The sequence below is a fragment of the Lipophrys pholis genome (assembly GCF_963383615.2).
Source record: "Lipophrys pholis genome assembly, chromosome: 7".
NCBI classification, from domain to species: domain Eukaryota; kingdom Metazoa; phylum Chordata; class Actinopteri; order Blenniiformes; family Blenniidae; genus Lipophrys; species Lipophrys pholis.
The window spans coordinates 27,685,799-27,703,796 of record NC_137638.1 but is presented as its reverse complement, the minus strand read 5'-3'; the positions used below and the strand labels follow the sequence as shown (position 1 = coordinate 27,703,796).

At 45.0% G+C, this 17,998-nt stretch overlaps 1 protein-coding gene across 19 annotated transcripts in view; it reads right to left on the bottom strand.

Annotated features, from left to right (window-relative positions):
• Window positions 1-17,998, bottom strand: part of arvcfb (ARVCF delta catenin family member b) — a 258,481-nt gene that overhangs the window by 108,278 nt on the left and 132,205 nt on the right. For 10 of the 19 annotated variants that reach the window (XM_080467648.1, XM_080467632.1, XM_080467634.1 and 7 more), the window contains exon 1: window positions 17,581-17,819. The exons of 3 other annotated variants lie outside the window; for them this stretch is intronic. In XM_080467648.1, coding sequence (XP_080323774.1) covers window positions 17,581-17,601 — 21 coding nt within the window. In that variant the 5' untranslated portion in view covers window positions 17,602-17,819. Of the gene's footprint in view, window positions 1-17,580; window positions 17,880-17,998 lie in introns of those variants that run through there. 6 more of the 19 variants (XM_080467631.1, XM_080467639.1, XM_080467638.1 and 3 more) reach the window with 6 other exon arrangements.

Here is a 17,998-nt window from a genome sequence, read left to right as displayed (position 1 = left end):
TGGCTACTAACAGTGCTGTTTTTTCATTCATATGGACAGACGATGGAGTTGGATCTTCATTGCAGTGATTGTCAACAATAAAACCACCGAGTCCCAGGAGAATATGGTCTGGGAGTCATGGCACTCTGGAGGAAACACTGATGTCGTCCACGGACAACTCGTCCACAAAACTGCAACCCCGGACAACTCATCCATGTGATTCCGGGCATCTCGTCCACAACTAATTTTTTTCAGCAGTATTGATTTGAAGGCTTGGATTTCAAAGTATATTTGACACATTTGAAAGGATTATGAAGTATAGTTGACACAAAGAAACCCAGTACCCTTGAGGCTATATCGATTCTCTCTGTTCGAGTAACTTGTGGAAATGGGGTGGAAGATTATAATTATGCGCCTTATACATTACAGCTAGTGTATTAACGTTGACAATATTTCCCCATACCTCCACACCATAACTCAGATATGGAAGAATGAGGGAGTTGTATAATTAGCTGAGTGAATTTTAATCTAGTACTGATTGGATTTTACACAATATGCCTATATTTCTTACTAATACTGGCTTCAGGAAGTTTATATGTGGCTTCCAACTGAGCTCTTCATCAAAAGTAATTCCTAACAATGTATTCACGTGCACTTGTTCAATTTGTTTACCATCAAGAGAATGGTAAACAAAGAGAAACAAAGCCATATGATACTATACTAAATATATATATGGACATATACTAGAAATATGATAAGCACATAAGATATCAATTAGAAATAACAATATGTAAAAGAACACTGTACAGGTTTTATTTTCTCAAAAAAATTCTGAAATCTCATCTATGATTGAGTTGTCCAGGGTTGCAGTGTTTTGGACGAGTTGTCCTACAATCCATTGATGTTATTGTCCATCAACTGGTAGAGAAGCAGCTTTTCAGAAAAGTTGCATTTTGCCTAAAAGACATGGAGACAGAGTCGGAGCATTTTCAAAAAGCTTCATTTTCAGTGACTTTAAACACCGTTGTCATGGAAACAGACCCCCAAAAACGCAAGGAAAGGTTTGCGTTTACACTTGAAAATGTTGTTGTGTAAATGAGGCCTTTCTGACATTGAAAATAAACTTCTGGTTTATCTCCTGAAGCCCCGGGGAAAGAGCAATACTATGTCAGATCAGAAGCTCGATCACCAACTCCCTGCGTCGAAGTGCACCGGCATGACATTAAACCCCGCGTTGAAGACGGCGAGTATTTCCCACAGTCGCTCAGTGGACAATGTGGATGTGTGCGTGTGAACGGGTAAATGTGATAAACACAGTAAAATGCTCAGAGACTTCTACGAGTGGTGAAATCCCGTTATGCAAGTTACCATTCCCAGGATTGTGGTAACCCTTGGCAGGTTTGGTTCGCAAGAAAGAAATGTGACGTAACTGTTCTTGTTACTGCGGTTTGTTTGCGAAAGTGTGAAAGTTTCCATCCAAACTTGTAACGTGCGGCAAAGCAGATGGAAAACCGGCTCCTCAAGGAATCTTCTTGACTGCTTTCAAACAAACTCCACTGAAGTTTGACGTAAATGCAGCTTGGACTAAAAATATCTCGTGGGACCAAACAGCATATCTTGTTGGTTGGTGTGTGCGTGTGCGTGCATGCGTGCCTGCGTGCGTGCGTGCGTGCGTGTGTTTAATGGTACCATTTTGGCTCCTTTGCACAGCTTCTTCAGCAGTGAGCTCATAAAAGTGACACAACTATAAGTTTATAGTGTAGTGAAAGTTGTGGAAAGTTCATAATCCACCATAATTCCTAAGCTTTCTGTACACATTGCTTGGTCTGATGGTAAAAGGGGCTGAATGCAAAGCAAGCTTTCATTGCAGTTTGTTTTTACCTTGTTGTTGCCTGCACCAGGTTGCTGTAATACAACTGTGAACAGCCGGAGTCAATTTGATTTGTTTTCCTTTTTGCAGAATCTGTTCCAGTCAGTTCTTAAACATGGTGTTTACTCCTGATCTTTTGGTCCTCAAAAACATATTCTAAATGATGTCGTTTTTTTGTGAATGCTGTTTGTTCACACGTCACTTCTCAAGACAGCTCCTAGTGAGTAATATAACTGTTCTTAGGGCTGGAAGGCAGTGATTTTAAAGCATTTTCTGTGTAGTGGCTGAACACCTGACTCTGCCTGCAGCAGCTCTGCCATGCTGGCTGTTCCTTAATCAGAAGGATTTCAAGTCTGACAGCTGAGGGTGCGACACGGAAACAAGCCTGACTTTAAAATGGACACACACCATCCCCCCTATCTGAGCCATCCCCAGATTTCACTGCAATTACTCTGAGCATCTGCTCACTACCCCGGCTAAACCCACCTGAGCACTGTGGAGCAGCGTCGCCTCACTCAAGTGCTGCGAGTGCGGTCCCGCTGCCACGGCAATTTCAGCAAATAAATAAGATATGTAACAATTGTTTTGCTTCTAATTCTATACTCAGGATGCTCCCTCATTTGATTACCCTAAAATGTTTTGACTGAGACAGAGAAAGACAAGACGGAGCCATAAGTATTGCATGCCAGAGAGCGTTTAGACAGATAGCAGGCGGGCACCATCCAATAATAAAATAAAAAACACTCAATCTTATTTGGGATCCCTAGAAGCATTGTGTTTTTCTCCCCAATCGAAGCAGATTTTTATCCAACCACTAAACTGTTGTGAACAGATCAACTGCTTGCTGGAATGCTCTGGTCATGGTGAATATTTCATACGAAAGCCCATTGTTGTCTGCCCCACTGGGGCCTCAGCAAATGGCCCAATGAGGGAGAAAACGCTGGAGTGGATTCCACAGACCAAAGCCCATTAGTCCACCGGCCTCAGGAAGAAACGAGGCAATATCTCAAAATGACGAAAACAACTTTTTTTTTACAGCCAGTGATGCAGTGAGCAAAGACTAAGGAGGGATGATATCCGAAGACCCGAGCTCAACCATATCAAACAGGGAACAGCCTGTTCTCGATTATCATTGAAGGATGCAAAAAAAGCTGCACGCAGCACCACCGCAAGTGATTCTCCACACGCTTGGAAAGAAAACGATGACTATTGAAGTTTACGCACATGTGGTGAAATATGAAGCCAATGCCCCTTACACCATAAATACCTCAAAAACACAACTCTGAGAAATCTTTCCTCCAGATTCGATGCCCAGAGGATTAGAATTGTCTCGTGGTGCTGTGCCCCACAAACTATTGACTTCACAAAACTAACTAAAACCAGTGGGAATCCAAAAGAGCAATGAATGTCACAAATAGGGGCTTTTTTTTTTTTTTTTTTTAAAGACAATTTTATTGGCCACAAAAGTACATGTACGTTTAGTTTGGTAAACCAACTTTCAAAATGAAGTGAAGGAAATAAAAACTTAGTAATAAACACGAAGAATAATTTAAAAAACACAACCAAGATATTAGGTATTAGGTATTAAAAAACAGAATCATCATTCAGATCACTCTTAACTCAACTTGAAGTTGTTCATTGGTGAAGTCATTTAATCAGGAATAATTAGGTGCCTCCTAATTCATGATGCTTAATTATGATTCTATTAGTTGTTTTTTCTGTAGTTTCCAGTCAGTTTTAGTTGTTGCAGAGTTCTCTTGAGTCCTACTTCAGGCTTCGCCACAGGCAGTCAATGCAAACTAGCTTAGGCTTAAACTATTACAAATAGTACATGGCATCAATTCATGCTTCATACTTGTCTCTCTCCAGATAAACATTTAAATTTACAATCAGGGCAACGTGGTGGTGAAGCAGGGAGCACACTCGTCTCATAGCAAAAGCTGTATGTCCAGGTCTTTCTGTGTGGAGTTTGCATGTGTAGGTTTTGTCCAGGTAACTGAGGTTTCCTCCGAAAACCCCAAAAAATGGCATTTGAGGCAAATTGGTGACTAAATCATTCATGAGTGTGTGATTGCCTCCCGGTGATGGAATGGCGACCTGTCTAGGGTGTAGACCTGTTGTTAGTTGGGATTGGCTCCAACACCCACACGACCCTGAACTGGATCAAACAGCACAGAAGACAGATGGATTGGTTTTTTTTTTTTTCCATCTATTCATCGCACCAACTAAAATCTGCAGTCACCTGCTGACGACGCTCCAGCCAAATGAGGGATGAGCGCATCGGTTACTCTGGGTAGTGGACGGCCTTGAATCATCAGCAGCCATATAGAGAGTCGATCAAGGACTTCCCTGAACTGGAGGAAAGCTGCCAATCTCATCAGCCGTGCAACATAAGCACAAGTGAATGATATCTGTCACATAACTACTTTATTGAAGCACAGAGAGGTTCTCAATCAGTTTTAACACGGACCCTCCCCATAGGTATAACGTCATGCATTCATTCCACTCGCATAACATTTTGTGGCTACAACTACATAACTAAATACATATCTGAAAGCAGATTAGATTACAAAACATTAAGAGGACCAGGCCCAATGCCAGTGACATAAACACAGTGCATTCCTGATGCAAGTGCATGTTCGTGTTTCGAAAGTCAGACGTGCTTCAGGGGTGCTACAAACACTGCCTTCACAATGCACGCCAACAGACGAGCCACGTGGTGAACGGACCGCTATTTTCTCCTAAAAAACAAGGGCTTCAAATTCCTAACATGTTGTGGAGATTAGAAAGCAATTCTGTGGAATTCCAAGCCCCATATGGCGACAAGGTGCTCACATCTCCGCCTATTAGAGGTTCCTCTTCCTTGCCAGGAGTTGTAGCACTTGTTCTTACGCCAAAATAAAGATTAAGCAACAGAGGGGAGCAATGAGACGGCCAGCAGCACGGAGCAAAATAATGCTCATTTTGGTCTGAATGGCTAAGCCCCCTCTCATCGGCTGCTCTCCGACCAGAGCCTGGACTGTAAAGTAGGTAAAGGAGGGCAGAGAGGGCCAAGGGGGAGGGGCCCATCACATGGATCATGACTCATTTGTGGCATTAGACCACTGCTGTTCCAGTTTCCCAAATCAGCTCTATAGAGTTGTGGGTGAACACACAAATGAGTCAGCCCTTGGACACTCACAATGAAAAGCTGGTGGCATTCCCGGTTAAACCAACAATGGGTCCAGAGAATGAGCAGTGAGTAGGAGAATTGCTGGAGTTTTGCAGGAAAGGCCCCATCGTAACTGCAATGTCTACAGAGCATTTTACCTGTGTGAATGCTCAGCTATGTCGAAGAGGCTTAGCAGCTATGATCAAATGCTCACTGCCCCGACTTCTCCAGAGTAACAGCATCTGTAATGGCAACAACAAAACAAACCCCCTGATGGGGCTTTTCTGAAGTAACATCAAAAAAGATTCACAGCTCATCAAGCTTGAATAAGGTTGTCACAGTCTGAGAAATTAGTCTCTGTAACTGTCTGAGTGCACGGCTGTCATAGCTCATCATGGCTGTTGTTTCTCAAGCTCACGATCAGCCTCGCCTCAACCACAAGAACTTCCCCAGCAGACATCAACATTAAACGTAATCTCTGCTGGATCCAAGCGACATCAGACGGCCTGGATGAGGCATGAAACAGACACCACTCCTCCAGGCCACAGCCTACTGAGTAGTGTCACCAAAACCACGGGAAACGGTTGCATCATCAAGGCTGCCCTGCTTGTTCAAGCTGCGATATTAGGGGGAGAAAAAAAAAAAAAAAAAGCACTGACTGATTGGAAATGCAACAGCCCCATTAGCGAGGCACGTTCCAGAGGCATGCAACAATTAAGGCAGCTCAGCCTGCCAGCGAAGGACTGAAAGATCCACGAGCAGCCAAACGCTCATCATTCAAAGCAGCCAAGCTGAAACCTCACGCCAAGAGATGTAACTTCTTGAGAGAAAAATAACTGGGAAACAAAAGATCATATTGACTACACTGATTGTGCTGCAGTCTTGCAATGGCTTCATTATGAAACACGACCCAAAAACAATATTCTAATTGCAACGAAAACAAAGCTGCACTCGAACAAATTGGTCCTACTGTGAGAGGCAATGAAGGAACACCTTTGTATGAACAAGGCAGAGACAGATATATAAAGAATCCCGGGTGCATTTGTGTTTTTTGATTTTACATCTCCACGTGGGAAACAAATGTATGTCGTCACAGTTCTCGACCAGTCCTCATGGCGATACAAATCAAACGTGCTCCTCTGAGAGCATCGGCACTACGGAGACTGTGACCCACTTCACAACCTCGCTGCAAAATGCTGCAGCGCTGCTGCTGCTCGCAAAGTTCACACACGCTGCCAAATACACACAGGACACAGGATTCATACTTGTCAAGACCTGTAACATTAGCTCAGCATCCACATTGTGCACAGAAACAATGCCTCTGTGTAGTAAACACACCAAACGAACCTAGTTTCAATCTTCCATCTGCAAACTTACACTCATCCCTTGAGAGATTATTTGCAGTGGAAAAAGGCAAAAGAAAGTTCTCATCTGTCGCACCTGCTCTACACCGTGTACCTCTCGAACCTTGAAACACAAGAAGATGAACACAATGTTGTTAAAAGTTTGATTTTAATGCAAATCAGGTGCAGCTGAGCTGGCACAAAGAACTTATGTTTTAGGATTCTAAAGAAGAAAGGCCATTTAAAGTAGCGAGGACTTTTTAAAATGCACAGCTGTGCTAGAAGAGACCCCAAAGAGTTTGGCCAGGAGGGAAAGCTAATTAGTTTTGTTGGAAAGAAAAGACGTGGGGCTTGTTTGCCACAGAGACTCAAGTCGAGAACAGCAGCAGCAGCAGCAGCAGCAGCAGCAGCTTGTGGCGTCGGAGCTCCAAGTTCAGAGGCCTGGAGACGTCATGCCAGTCCGGCTGCCTGCACGCCTCAGATTGCAAAGAGAGGATGGAGGCCTGTAATTTCATATCGGGCTCTGTGCACGTGCCCACTGTGATTTCCACACCACAACGTGGCGAGGGACACAATGGCCTTCCCTTTGAAGGCAGTCCCGGTGATTGAGTATCCAACTCTCAGCCACTGCTGCAGTGACCATATTTCAGGAAGATTGGTTGGAATAATTCAAGAGTCTTTGGAGAATGCAGCCCATTTGTCATCACTAATACAGCAGGACATGAACATATTTGCATATTCATCATTTGTAAAACTGTAGCATTACAGAAAGTACTGTAGTGATGCATTACATAAGGCTGGAATCTGCATTGCTTTTTTTAGAGTCTGTAGTACGGATAGAATTCTAGAAGTGCCACATTTTTCATTCTGATATCAGAGCATGTCAGAGCAGTCAGACACACATTTCAACAGCAAATTCACATTTGTGCAAGGTTTAACCATACTTGTTTTACAGTTGCCATAGTTAATTTAAGATTTTGTGAAGCTGGATGTGTAAATGACACCTGCTTCAATAACAGCTGACACTAGTGAAACCTTGGAGTTCCACCAGCCATGAAAAAACAAAGTGATAAAAAGGTGCATGTTTAATTTTCTCAATACCTTTCAGATTGAGAATCAGAGCAGGTGTTACCAAACTATGCACTTTTCAAAACAGATTCGGATAGTGATATTATCTAAACTGGCTTTTGTGTCTCATATAATATAGTATAATACCCTGCAATCACAATTATGTTATATAGTACGGCTAGCCTAGATGTCAATGCACTATATAACGTAGGCTATTCTTTTCCAACTGGAGATTACTTTCCCTTTCATAACCCTGGTTGTGGTAAACTCCCTGAAGACAGAGGCAATCAATATTCCACTGAATGGTCATAATATAGCATCGATGTGGTAATGTGTATTGATCTGTCAGGTAACAAGCAAATCTGTTTTTCCTCATTTGGTCATTCCATTTTTGTGTGTTGACATCTGAAAAGTGAAATGCTGTGGCTAGTTGGACTTACATTATATAGCTACCTTGGGTTACAAGGTACACATAAAAATGCTATTTAAGAGCCTCTGCAAGCATTGACTCTCCTGATGATTCACAAAGTGTATAAAGCGTCAGACCAGATCTACCGAAATACGCCAGCTATCATTCAGCACAGCGTGTCGACTAATACAACAGAGGACCACAAAGATAAAGTCATTTTCATTTCTCGTGAAATCTTTCCATCTGTGAGAAGAGCTGAAGATCTGAAATTATTTGTGCAGGTAATTCTAAAAGGTAGTAGAGCACTCAGCGCACATCACTTTCATCACCATTAGCAGTACAAGATTTTAACAGGGCCACGCAAGAGTCACCATATGAGCGGCGTGAGAACATGAAGCATCAAGGAAAGGGCACGGTCGGTCTGGTCTCCTGTGACTCGGCAGCTCACCGGTAAGTGACGGTGGTGTGCAGCACAAGGAGGGCATTGATACGTGTTCTGCTGGCCAGTTACAGACACGGGCAGCCTTAATTAGCGCCAGTGTTTCGGGGACATTATGCTTGAAGGGCTGAGGATAAGTGGCACATGGAAAATAGTGGGAGGTAGGTTATGGCTCGGAGCAGACTGAGGCATGAGTGCTCCCATCTGAGAATTCAAGTCTGGAATGTAGCTGCTCCGTGACCCCAAAAACACTCCCTGTGTTCCCTTGTGGCCCGAAAAACAGAGGCTGCAGCTGGCCACTCCTAAAGAGGGACTCACTCACTCACCAGCCCCTCCCACCAGCCCCAACACACATGCATGCACACACATTCAGACCTGAGAGAGACAAAGCGCAAAACAGTAAAAGGAGTAGGTTTTATTGGATTAAGCCTCTCTTAACTGTACCAGAATATGATGGAAAGAATTTGGGAGCTCAAGGAGTTCTATGTCAACAGGCTGTGTTTAGTCAACTTGGAAACCTTACATTCTTTTCCACACATCTTAAATCTGAGGAGGCAAAAACAATTTTAAAAAAAACATGTCTTACTCCAGCTGCTGACCAACCAGGGTGTTAAACTGAAAGCTTCCTTCAATCTCCAAGGATCTAAGAAAGCAGCTTGGTAACAGTCTGTGGTTTAAAAAAAAACAGAAAAAGCAAGATAAATAAATAACCATGTGTATAATAGTGATGGCAGCCAAACGTCCAGTTAGGAAAATATAGGCTCTGATGTACTGTAAAGTTCTAGAGGCAATGCACTGGCAGCATCAATCTTCAGAGCAACATATTTTTCCTCCAGAAATCTGCAAGTACAGATAAAAACAGCCTGGCGTGAAGATGGAGGTTGGAGCTATTTATGTCACTGTGAAAGTGCACATAATGACATGGAAAAGCAAGGTGCTTTATTGCTTCAGTTGTAAAAGTACCTATGCCACCTGACCATGACCACCCTCTCGTTCATAAACTGACACTATAAAGCAAAAATCTATTTTAAAGCAGTGGCATGTATCATCAACATGTCATTTGAAAATACATCTGATATCAGACTGTGGCTGCATAAACGGGGACCACTGCTGAGAAAATTGGTTTATTTTCGCTTTGCTTTCTCTGTGCGTCCCCGGGTATGATCTGCCCACTTATCATGCAAAACTGAGCTTCGGCGGAGAGAAAGTAAAGCAGGCTGCATTTCATGTCCACTGTGGCTCTTCTGGCCTGCAACTCAATTCGAACTTTCGGCTGCCCCCTCTTCAAAGTAAGAACACACAGGCACCATGTCCTATAACTAAACTAAAAGCTTGCTTGGCTGGAGCAACAGGATACTGGCAGCTCCGAGAGCTCGCACCGTGGGGGCCAGGATTGTACGCTCTCCAACCCGGTGCAGAGTGTTAAGTACAGCACCTTCCGCGGATGGCTGGCACCTGTCCCTCCGTATCCGCAGACCTGGTTGGCGCAGATCAACACTGCACCACGCTCCACTTCACAGCCTATTACACATTCCAAACAAATTAAATATGAGGGGGTGTGATGGGGCGCAACGGTATTTTTGTTGGAGCCCCGGCCGCCAGCACAGGCCACGCATGCAGTAGAGGTTCATTAGACAGCTCAATAGATGCTCGTGGAATGTGCGAAGAGGCACATCACTCCATTGTTCACCAGTGGCTCCACTGGGAATGAGATGAGCACATATCAAGAGATGATGAGTAGATGTGTAATTGTGCTGTGCTTTCATATGTAATGGCATTCGACAGGCAGCCCACTGTCTGGATGCCTGTATCGTAGAAAAGAGTGAACTGTACAAGACGTCTGCATGGAGAATCGCCAGTGCTGGAAATGCCAGTAACTCATTTATCTCTTCTATTCTCAGAGGTTCAGTTCCTGGTTTGGCTGAACTCTTGCCACTGGTTAGAATAATGTTTGTGTACGGCAGTGTTGCGACCAAAGGCCGTTGCAGTCTGGGCTCCGTGTAGCGGAGCCTGTTGTGGCCTCGGGGCCGGTCAGCTTACAGCGGTTTGGACTTCCCCTCTATCTTACTCTGTCTTTCCCTTTCATTTCATTCTCTGGACCCAAGCCATGTGCAGTTACAGCAACTATTGTGCATTGCGAGAGTTCAGAGCAGCATTCTAATGAAGTGCCGGACCTCATCAGCCCACTTCAAACGTCAGCGGCTCAGTAACGGCCAGTCTTCACTTCAAATACCCAAGATGGTTTGTGGCTGAACTCTGAGTAAGCAAGACATCGATCGGCTGCAATAAGATGTAAACTGTGTTTTGTTTTGTTTGTTTTTGTTTAATTCAGATACACCCAGCTGACAGGAACAGGCTGAGGCTCAGGTGGTAGAGTGGGATATCCTCCACATTCCACGATCAACAGCTCAATCACAAGCCTTCCCTGTTCATAGGTGGAAGTGTCTCCAAGAAATACACTGAACCCCAAATCGCTCCCAGTGGAGGTGGAGCTCCTTGCATGGCGGCCCTCAGCGTTGGTCCGTGAGTGTGTGTATATGAATGGATGAAGTGTTAAGTGCTTCGAGACAGCTAAAGCAGTGAAAACGCACAATAGGCAGTAACTGAATGGAAAGCCCCTTGTAGTTACTAAGTAACTAAACAGTATAAGTACTGCTGTCGCAATGTGATTACACATTTGTGGCTCCAAATGACTAATGCTAATAAATACTATGTTACATGAAAAAAGGATAACCCTGTAGACTGATGGGTTGATGGAATAATCCATGATCCACTGATCCATGAACCATTCAATCCCAATGGATCACGCGCCGTTTGCCACTTGCATGAACCAGGTATTGATTACAGTGTGTCTAACAGATGAACAGTGTTAAGTACCACACAAACGGCTGCTGTCACTTTTGAATGTCATGTCAATATGAATCGTAATGCAGAGATTATCTAAACAACACAAATAAAGAGACAGTTTTGGATCCATCACAACACCCTTGGTTGGACACTGAGCAGAGTTAGATGATCTTGTCACAGCTCTGCATCATATCCATCAGTATAATCTGCACAGTGGACTAGATTTCATTTTGTGATAAAAAGAAAAATGAGTGTGTTGATGAACACTGCAAGCAGATGTGCTGCCGTTTGAGCTCAGACAGAAGAGCACAGGTGTGTGACTTATTAAGCCCGTCAATATCTGACAGCAGTATATTTGTCGACAACTATTGAAGTGAGTAAAATGTAAATTCACTCAATGTATGTTTAAATGTCTGCCAGTAAAATGTATCACCGCAGGGCCACATTAGGTTTTGGTCGCTGGGGTTTTGAATGGAAAAAGTCTGTCCCAAATTAGCTGTCAAAAATACAAAGACCGAAATATCTCATTGCAGCATCAAAATAAAGGGAGGAAGCAGCACGCAAGTTCCTCGCACTGCCACATGACAGGGTAATCTGAATGGTCAGCCAGCACTGATGGAGCTCTACTAAAGAGCTGTCACAGGGAATCATTAATCCCAAAAGGCAGCATGAGACAGATGGTACGATGATGGAGGATCAATGCACTCCTCGCCATCCCGACTGCTTCCAGTGGCCGACCCAGAGGCAGGAAGTGGGCTAATCCCTCAAAAGAAAGTTCCAGACTAAACAGGCAAGAGAAGCTCGAGCCATCTCCGACTCCCCCCGGCCCCCGTGGCTGCGCTGCATGTACTGCCTCGTACAATGTGGCCGGTGCTGGGGGGGGTTAAAGAGAGAAAGGGAGAAGTAGGGAGGTGTTTGTTCCTGCGTTTCTGGTTGAGGGAAGCTTTATGAGGACTTTGACCTTCCCCCTCAGGGCCCCTCTAAGAGGTCCCCAGCTGCAAGACGAAGGGGGAGGAGCCTATATGAACTATACATAACTGTCAAAGAAGCCCCAGTTCATTTGAAAGGACCCCAGAACCAGACTGTTTTTCAATTAATGGTTCTGGGAGGCAGCAGCGTTCCCAGCATGGAATGCATGAATAGTGGGGAAAAACGAGAAGGGAATCTCCCGTGTACAGCCTCTCAGCACTTGGGTTTGATTAGATTAATAACTCAGGTCATGCAGATGCATCCACTGATGCATCTTATTCTGTTTATTCTGCATGCACTTAATTTGTAAAAATGTAATCTGTGGCATCTATATTTTGAGACAGTTACGATACAGTCTGTGAGGCAATTAGGGTAAAATTCAGCCTCTGTTTGCTCTATATGGGATATGCTGAGAAATGGGAATTTGCAGCTCATGGTGTCATCAATCACCAGCTTTAAGGATCACTGCGGGTCCCTTGTTGGTGCACGGTGCTGCCCAAAAAACTGTCACGTCTGCAACTTAAAGCGCAGTCCCAACTGAAAAGCTGCTTACAGTGGTGACACATGCAAACAAAACCACAATGCAGCTGCAAAATTCGGACATGCATGGCCACAGCGCAGGACGGCAGGAAAGCAGATTGGGTCATTGAGAAGAAAAGTGAAGCTTTGCTATAAATTACTTCAGAAAAAATCAGCCTCGCTGCTACTGGAAGCACAACTTCATTAAAAATGAGAAGCGTTCTGCTTATCCGGCATTCTGGTCTGCCTCTATTTCAGTGTGACGGAGCTTCTTCTGTTTTCTCAGGGGCAAGAAGCGTTCTTATCTGCCTGATCAAAAACATGAGTCTTGTTGCTGGCTTCCAGCAGCACAGATAGGAAGGTGTTTATTGGACACAGTCAGAAAAACCATGAGCCTTACCCCCTTATAAACAAGGCTGCCCTGTCCATACCCTGCAGACAAACACTGAGTAAATAAGCCAGGGCTCCAATTGAAGCTCCTCTTGTGTCTATGTCGGTGTGTGGGTGTGTGTGCACTTGTCTGTTGAAGTGAGAGTGGGCTGCTGACACCGAGTCCACGATTCACCTGTCGAAGATTTACTGTGTTTGACAGAAGGAAAATCTCAAAGAAACTCTCAATCAGCTCATTAACAAGTGAGTGGAAAACAATCAAATAATACACAGCTGGTTTATATAAAATGTGATGTTTTCAAAGATGTGGATAAAAAAACTAATTGTATGCAGACAGGCTGTGGAGCTCAATGGAAAAAAAACACCCGGGCTTGAGCTGAGGTAATAAGCAGCCTTCCCATTAACGCACGCTTCTTCTTCTCAGTCAACAGTTTCCAGAGGTAGCGGCATGAAGGCATCCGTCTCCTGCGCGCCTCGACACCTCCAGTCCTGCACCTCCACTCCAGCCGTCCAATTTACTGCCACTCACCTTTTTTTAATTCCATCAGCGTGATGATGAAAGCTGAGCGAGCATTACGGTTCTCGCCAGTGGGTCAGACAGCGAGCGAGCGAACGCGGGCCTGCATCGGTCACGCTGTCAGCCAGCCAAATGGGTTAGGACAGCTAGAAGCGGGGGGAGGAAATGGGGGGGGGGGGGGTGTTGTGTGGTGCCAACGGATGAGTGGCACAGTCCCTCAGTCCTCCACAGAACATAAAACGCCAAAACTCTGAGGCCATGCTCGCGTCCCACGGAGCGCATGGAGCGTGTGCTATGTATAGAGTGTAATACTCACTGGGGTCAAACAGCATTTGCACATATTTCTTTGTGTTGGTTTAAACCCTTTGGTGGACCAGATGTCGGGTATTGTGTTGCATCAAGTCAGTTCAGATAAAGTAAACCAAGAAATAGCTGCGAAAGCTACAACTGTACAGTATCAAATCAACATGTGACGTGCTATAATATTGTCGAGTATTGCGATCACGATATGACTTGTGATAAATAAACACACAATTAAGAATAAGATGTTGACGTCGTTGTGTTTTGAGATTTGTACCAGATGCAACTATGCTGAGTTTGTTTTTCTTTCTCTCTTTTTTTTTTTTTCTCTCGATCACATGTGCCTCTGCAGTTCCCGCCGGCAGCATTCCAGACGTGGTGAAGCTTTTTTGACTTTGTTATTTTGAGTCATTTTTCCTTGATTTCTGGTCTTTTTGTGCTTTTAACTTCGGCCTGTTGCCACCAGGTGCGAAATCATGTTGAAAAAACAGCATGAACTATCATCTAGTGTCTGATTGGTCAAATATGTTGACATGCAGAGCATGAATGCACAATGTATGGAAACAATTATTGCAGTCGGTCTCTTGCTATATGGAAATGTTAACATTGTGCAGCCCGAGTAATGACATTGATTTCAATTCGTTCCACTTGTGTTGTTTTTTTTGTTGTTGTTTTTTAGATTAAATTGCTGATTGAAAATAAATGATATTCAAACGATAAGGGTTGCTCAGCCAAATAAACATTCAGTGTCACATTTAAACTGCTGAAACAATCAAAAGTGCCAAATAGATAAATTACTTAATCTGTGATACATATGAGGCTAACATGAGAAAGTGCGGCAATACGAAGCTAAACAAAGCTGTATTTTGGGGTTTGGAATGTGAAGCGAGTTAAAAATGCCAACGTGTTCCACTGTGCTCTTAAGAGACTGATAAACAAGTCGGGTGAGATCCTATGGATGGACATACATGGTGTCGACTTTCCCTCTTGTAAATTAAGTTCAGGTTACTTCAATCCCAAAAACAGGCACCCAGTGACAGAAGAAGATGGTGTGGGATGGTGGGCGGGGTGCCAGATACTGTGACATGGTCTGTGATGGGTCATGCGATAAGAGCAGCCATGGGAACGGAATGGGAAACATGGGGAGTATGGCCAGTATGGCCAGTATGGACAGGCTGTGTGACGGGACGGCCATCTGGTATCACCAGTCACCAGGCGCACAGCACCATATGATCAGACCTCCTCCAAGATCATCTCTGCTACAATACACAAAAGCACTCATGACAATCCCCTCCTCCATTTCCATCCAACACCCCGACCCTCCACCTCCACCCCCCTAAACCCCCCCCGGCATCTCACATTGATGGCCTCTCAGGAGCTATTGAACACTTGTATGTTTTCCGGTCATTGGCATTATTCTTGGATGACCTCCACTCTCAAAGCAATGCCCCTCCTCATGCTCTACATGTCTTCAAATATTGATCTGCAGCACATCCTTCGCAGGCACAAAGGGATGAGCCCGAGGAAAGGAACGGGAGAACATACGCTTTTAAAACTCCCCCACGGAAAGAAGTTTGACAGCTTTTTAATTTCAGTAAGGAATCAAAGAGCATCGCAGAGGGAGAAAACGCTCAGCTGCTGCATCTGAAAACCCCCCGCTTGCTGTCAGGAGTCTGGCAGTAGCCCACAGTCTGAAGACAAGACCTCCTTTAGTCTTTGGCTGAATCACTGATGAATTTATTTTGCGATTCAGACGAGTCCTCGCGGCTCGCAGAGCAAAAGTAAAGTCGGGTTTTCATAAACCTTGTCAAAATGATGACTACTGGATTATTCATTATGTTTTCTTTTCTCCTTCATGACAAATCTCCACATCAATTTTTCATGAGCAGAAGATGCTCCGGCTGCCTCGGCCCGATTCGGAGAATTTGGGCGCTACCCCGGTGGAGCGGTTCAGAAATAAAAACCAGTTTATATTTAACTCAGACGTGGTCTGGTGCAGGCTCCCCCACTAATTGTGGCCTATGCAGTAATCTTCAATGGACAAAAAACTCATTACTGTAAGCTCTTCCGCAGCATTAAGATGAGGTCACAGCAGAGCAGTATCTCTCACTTTCATCCCTGCTATCTATATTCTTCTAAGTATAACAACAGAGTTTAATCCACTGGACATCTTGAGGGACATACAGGGTGCGCTGCAGAGCACGACCATCAAAGACATCACTCAGAAATTGAAGAACAACTCAGCTCCTGAACACGTCTCCTAGAGGCCAAGTGCGAAAAGCAAGAAAAATAATGACCAAAAGAACAGCGTGGACGCTGGCGTCTGTCCTTTTATGGCCTAAGTGTGACTTGGATGCGTGGCAACTAAAGTTCTGCTCCAGCAGGTGCTTTTCCCTGCTGAGGAATGTCTGTCCGAGTTGAAAAGGTCACGACCTTGGCCTGCTCCAAAAGTATGCCAACCATTCCGGTCGTACGGGGGTCATGGACACACAGAGGCGCCAACTCGGACCTGGTTTAGGGATGAACACGCTCCCCGGGTGGTGACGTGCATTAAAACCGACTCATGTGCTCCGACTCCTGCGCTGCTTCCGATCCGTCAGCTCACACTCCAGTACAGACTGCAAACTTATCAGAATCCAAGGGATGGAAAGAACAAAGGCATGAGGCGAATCAGCTTCTGTATTTGGCGAAGCCTCCTCCAGCTATCAGGTGGCCCTCGTCCACAGGGGCGACTGTCACCGGATTCTGAGCAGACCATTGTGAGTGTTATTGTCTGACAGGCAGGGGTTTGGTAACTCCCCCCCCTCACAGCACCAGCAGTGAAAAGCAGCACTGATATTAAATTAATTTCTCTACTTTCTCTGGTTTTGGATTTCTATCTTCCTCTTGTTTTGTGTGCATAAGAGTGCTGCCAAGCTTGGCGGGGAAAAGAGCGCTGTGATGGTGTAGGCTGCCTGTGGATGCGCTTCAAACACAGAGAGCCCTTCCAATAATGTATGCACATCATGCCCTGGTATACCACACACACACACACACACACACACACACACACACACACACACACACACACACACACACACACACACACACACACACACACACACACACACACAGACACACTTGCTTGAGCTAACAAAAGCACATTCCTGTGGTATCTGTGCAAGTGAAAGACAAAAGCGTTTAATGCCACGACTCTCACACAATTGGCTCTCCAGCCCGCGGGGCTATAAATCCTGGCTCGGGCTCATTTCAGAGCCTTGCAGGCGATGACCAGGGACAAACTTTCAATACTTCACCGCTCGATCACTCCAGCCATTCCGCGGCTGGTAGTGACACATCTGAGCCCATCAACGTGTCAGAGGACTCATAAGTCATCGCGCTGCTTTGCTGCGATCAACACACATACATGCAACAGCACTGAACAGGTCTCGTGGTCAGGACTATTTACAGAGTGAATGAACACTAAGTGGTGGAAGAACACACTCCTGACTGTGCCTGATGTCAGGCAGAGACCTGTACACACGCACGCAGACGGCTCACGTATGTACACACTCGTTACGCACACACATCTTGAAGGGCATCGGGAAATCTGACAATCGTTGCGCGCACCGATTGTGTCCGCGAGATGAGGGGAAAACCAGCACGAGAGGCAACAAGGAGTGAAAAACGGAGGCGTGCAAAACACGACCTGAGAAAATTTATAAGAATCATTTGGAAGCAGAAGCTGAATGAGAGGAGAGAGAAAGAGAGAGAGAGAGAAGAGACCGGGAGACACTAACCTGTTTCACTTCAGCAGGCATGGTCCAAAATCCACTTCCCCCCAAAAAACCCGAAAAATAAAATAAAGAATATAAAAACTCCCAGGGAGATTAATGTGTGTCAGCTATTTCCTCCTCTCAGAAAAGTTCTCCTCCTCTCGTCTCCTCACGCTTCCCGTGTTTATTTACGCGGAGTTTTCCTCCGTGAGCGCAGAGGCAGCAGCTCAGACGCATCCAGCCGTCCTCTGCTCGGAGGCGTCGACGCGCGCGCACTCACCACAGACACGACGCCTTCTCTCAAAAGCCACTGCGCACGCTCCGCGCGCATTCCCGCACGTATCGCCCGCACGCGCATACTCACGCGCGCACAATGAAGGACGAATAACGCAAGTAAAAACTAATTAACGAATCCCAAAAACATTTTTTCAGTGAAATGTTA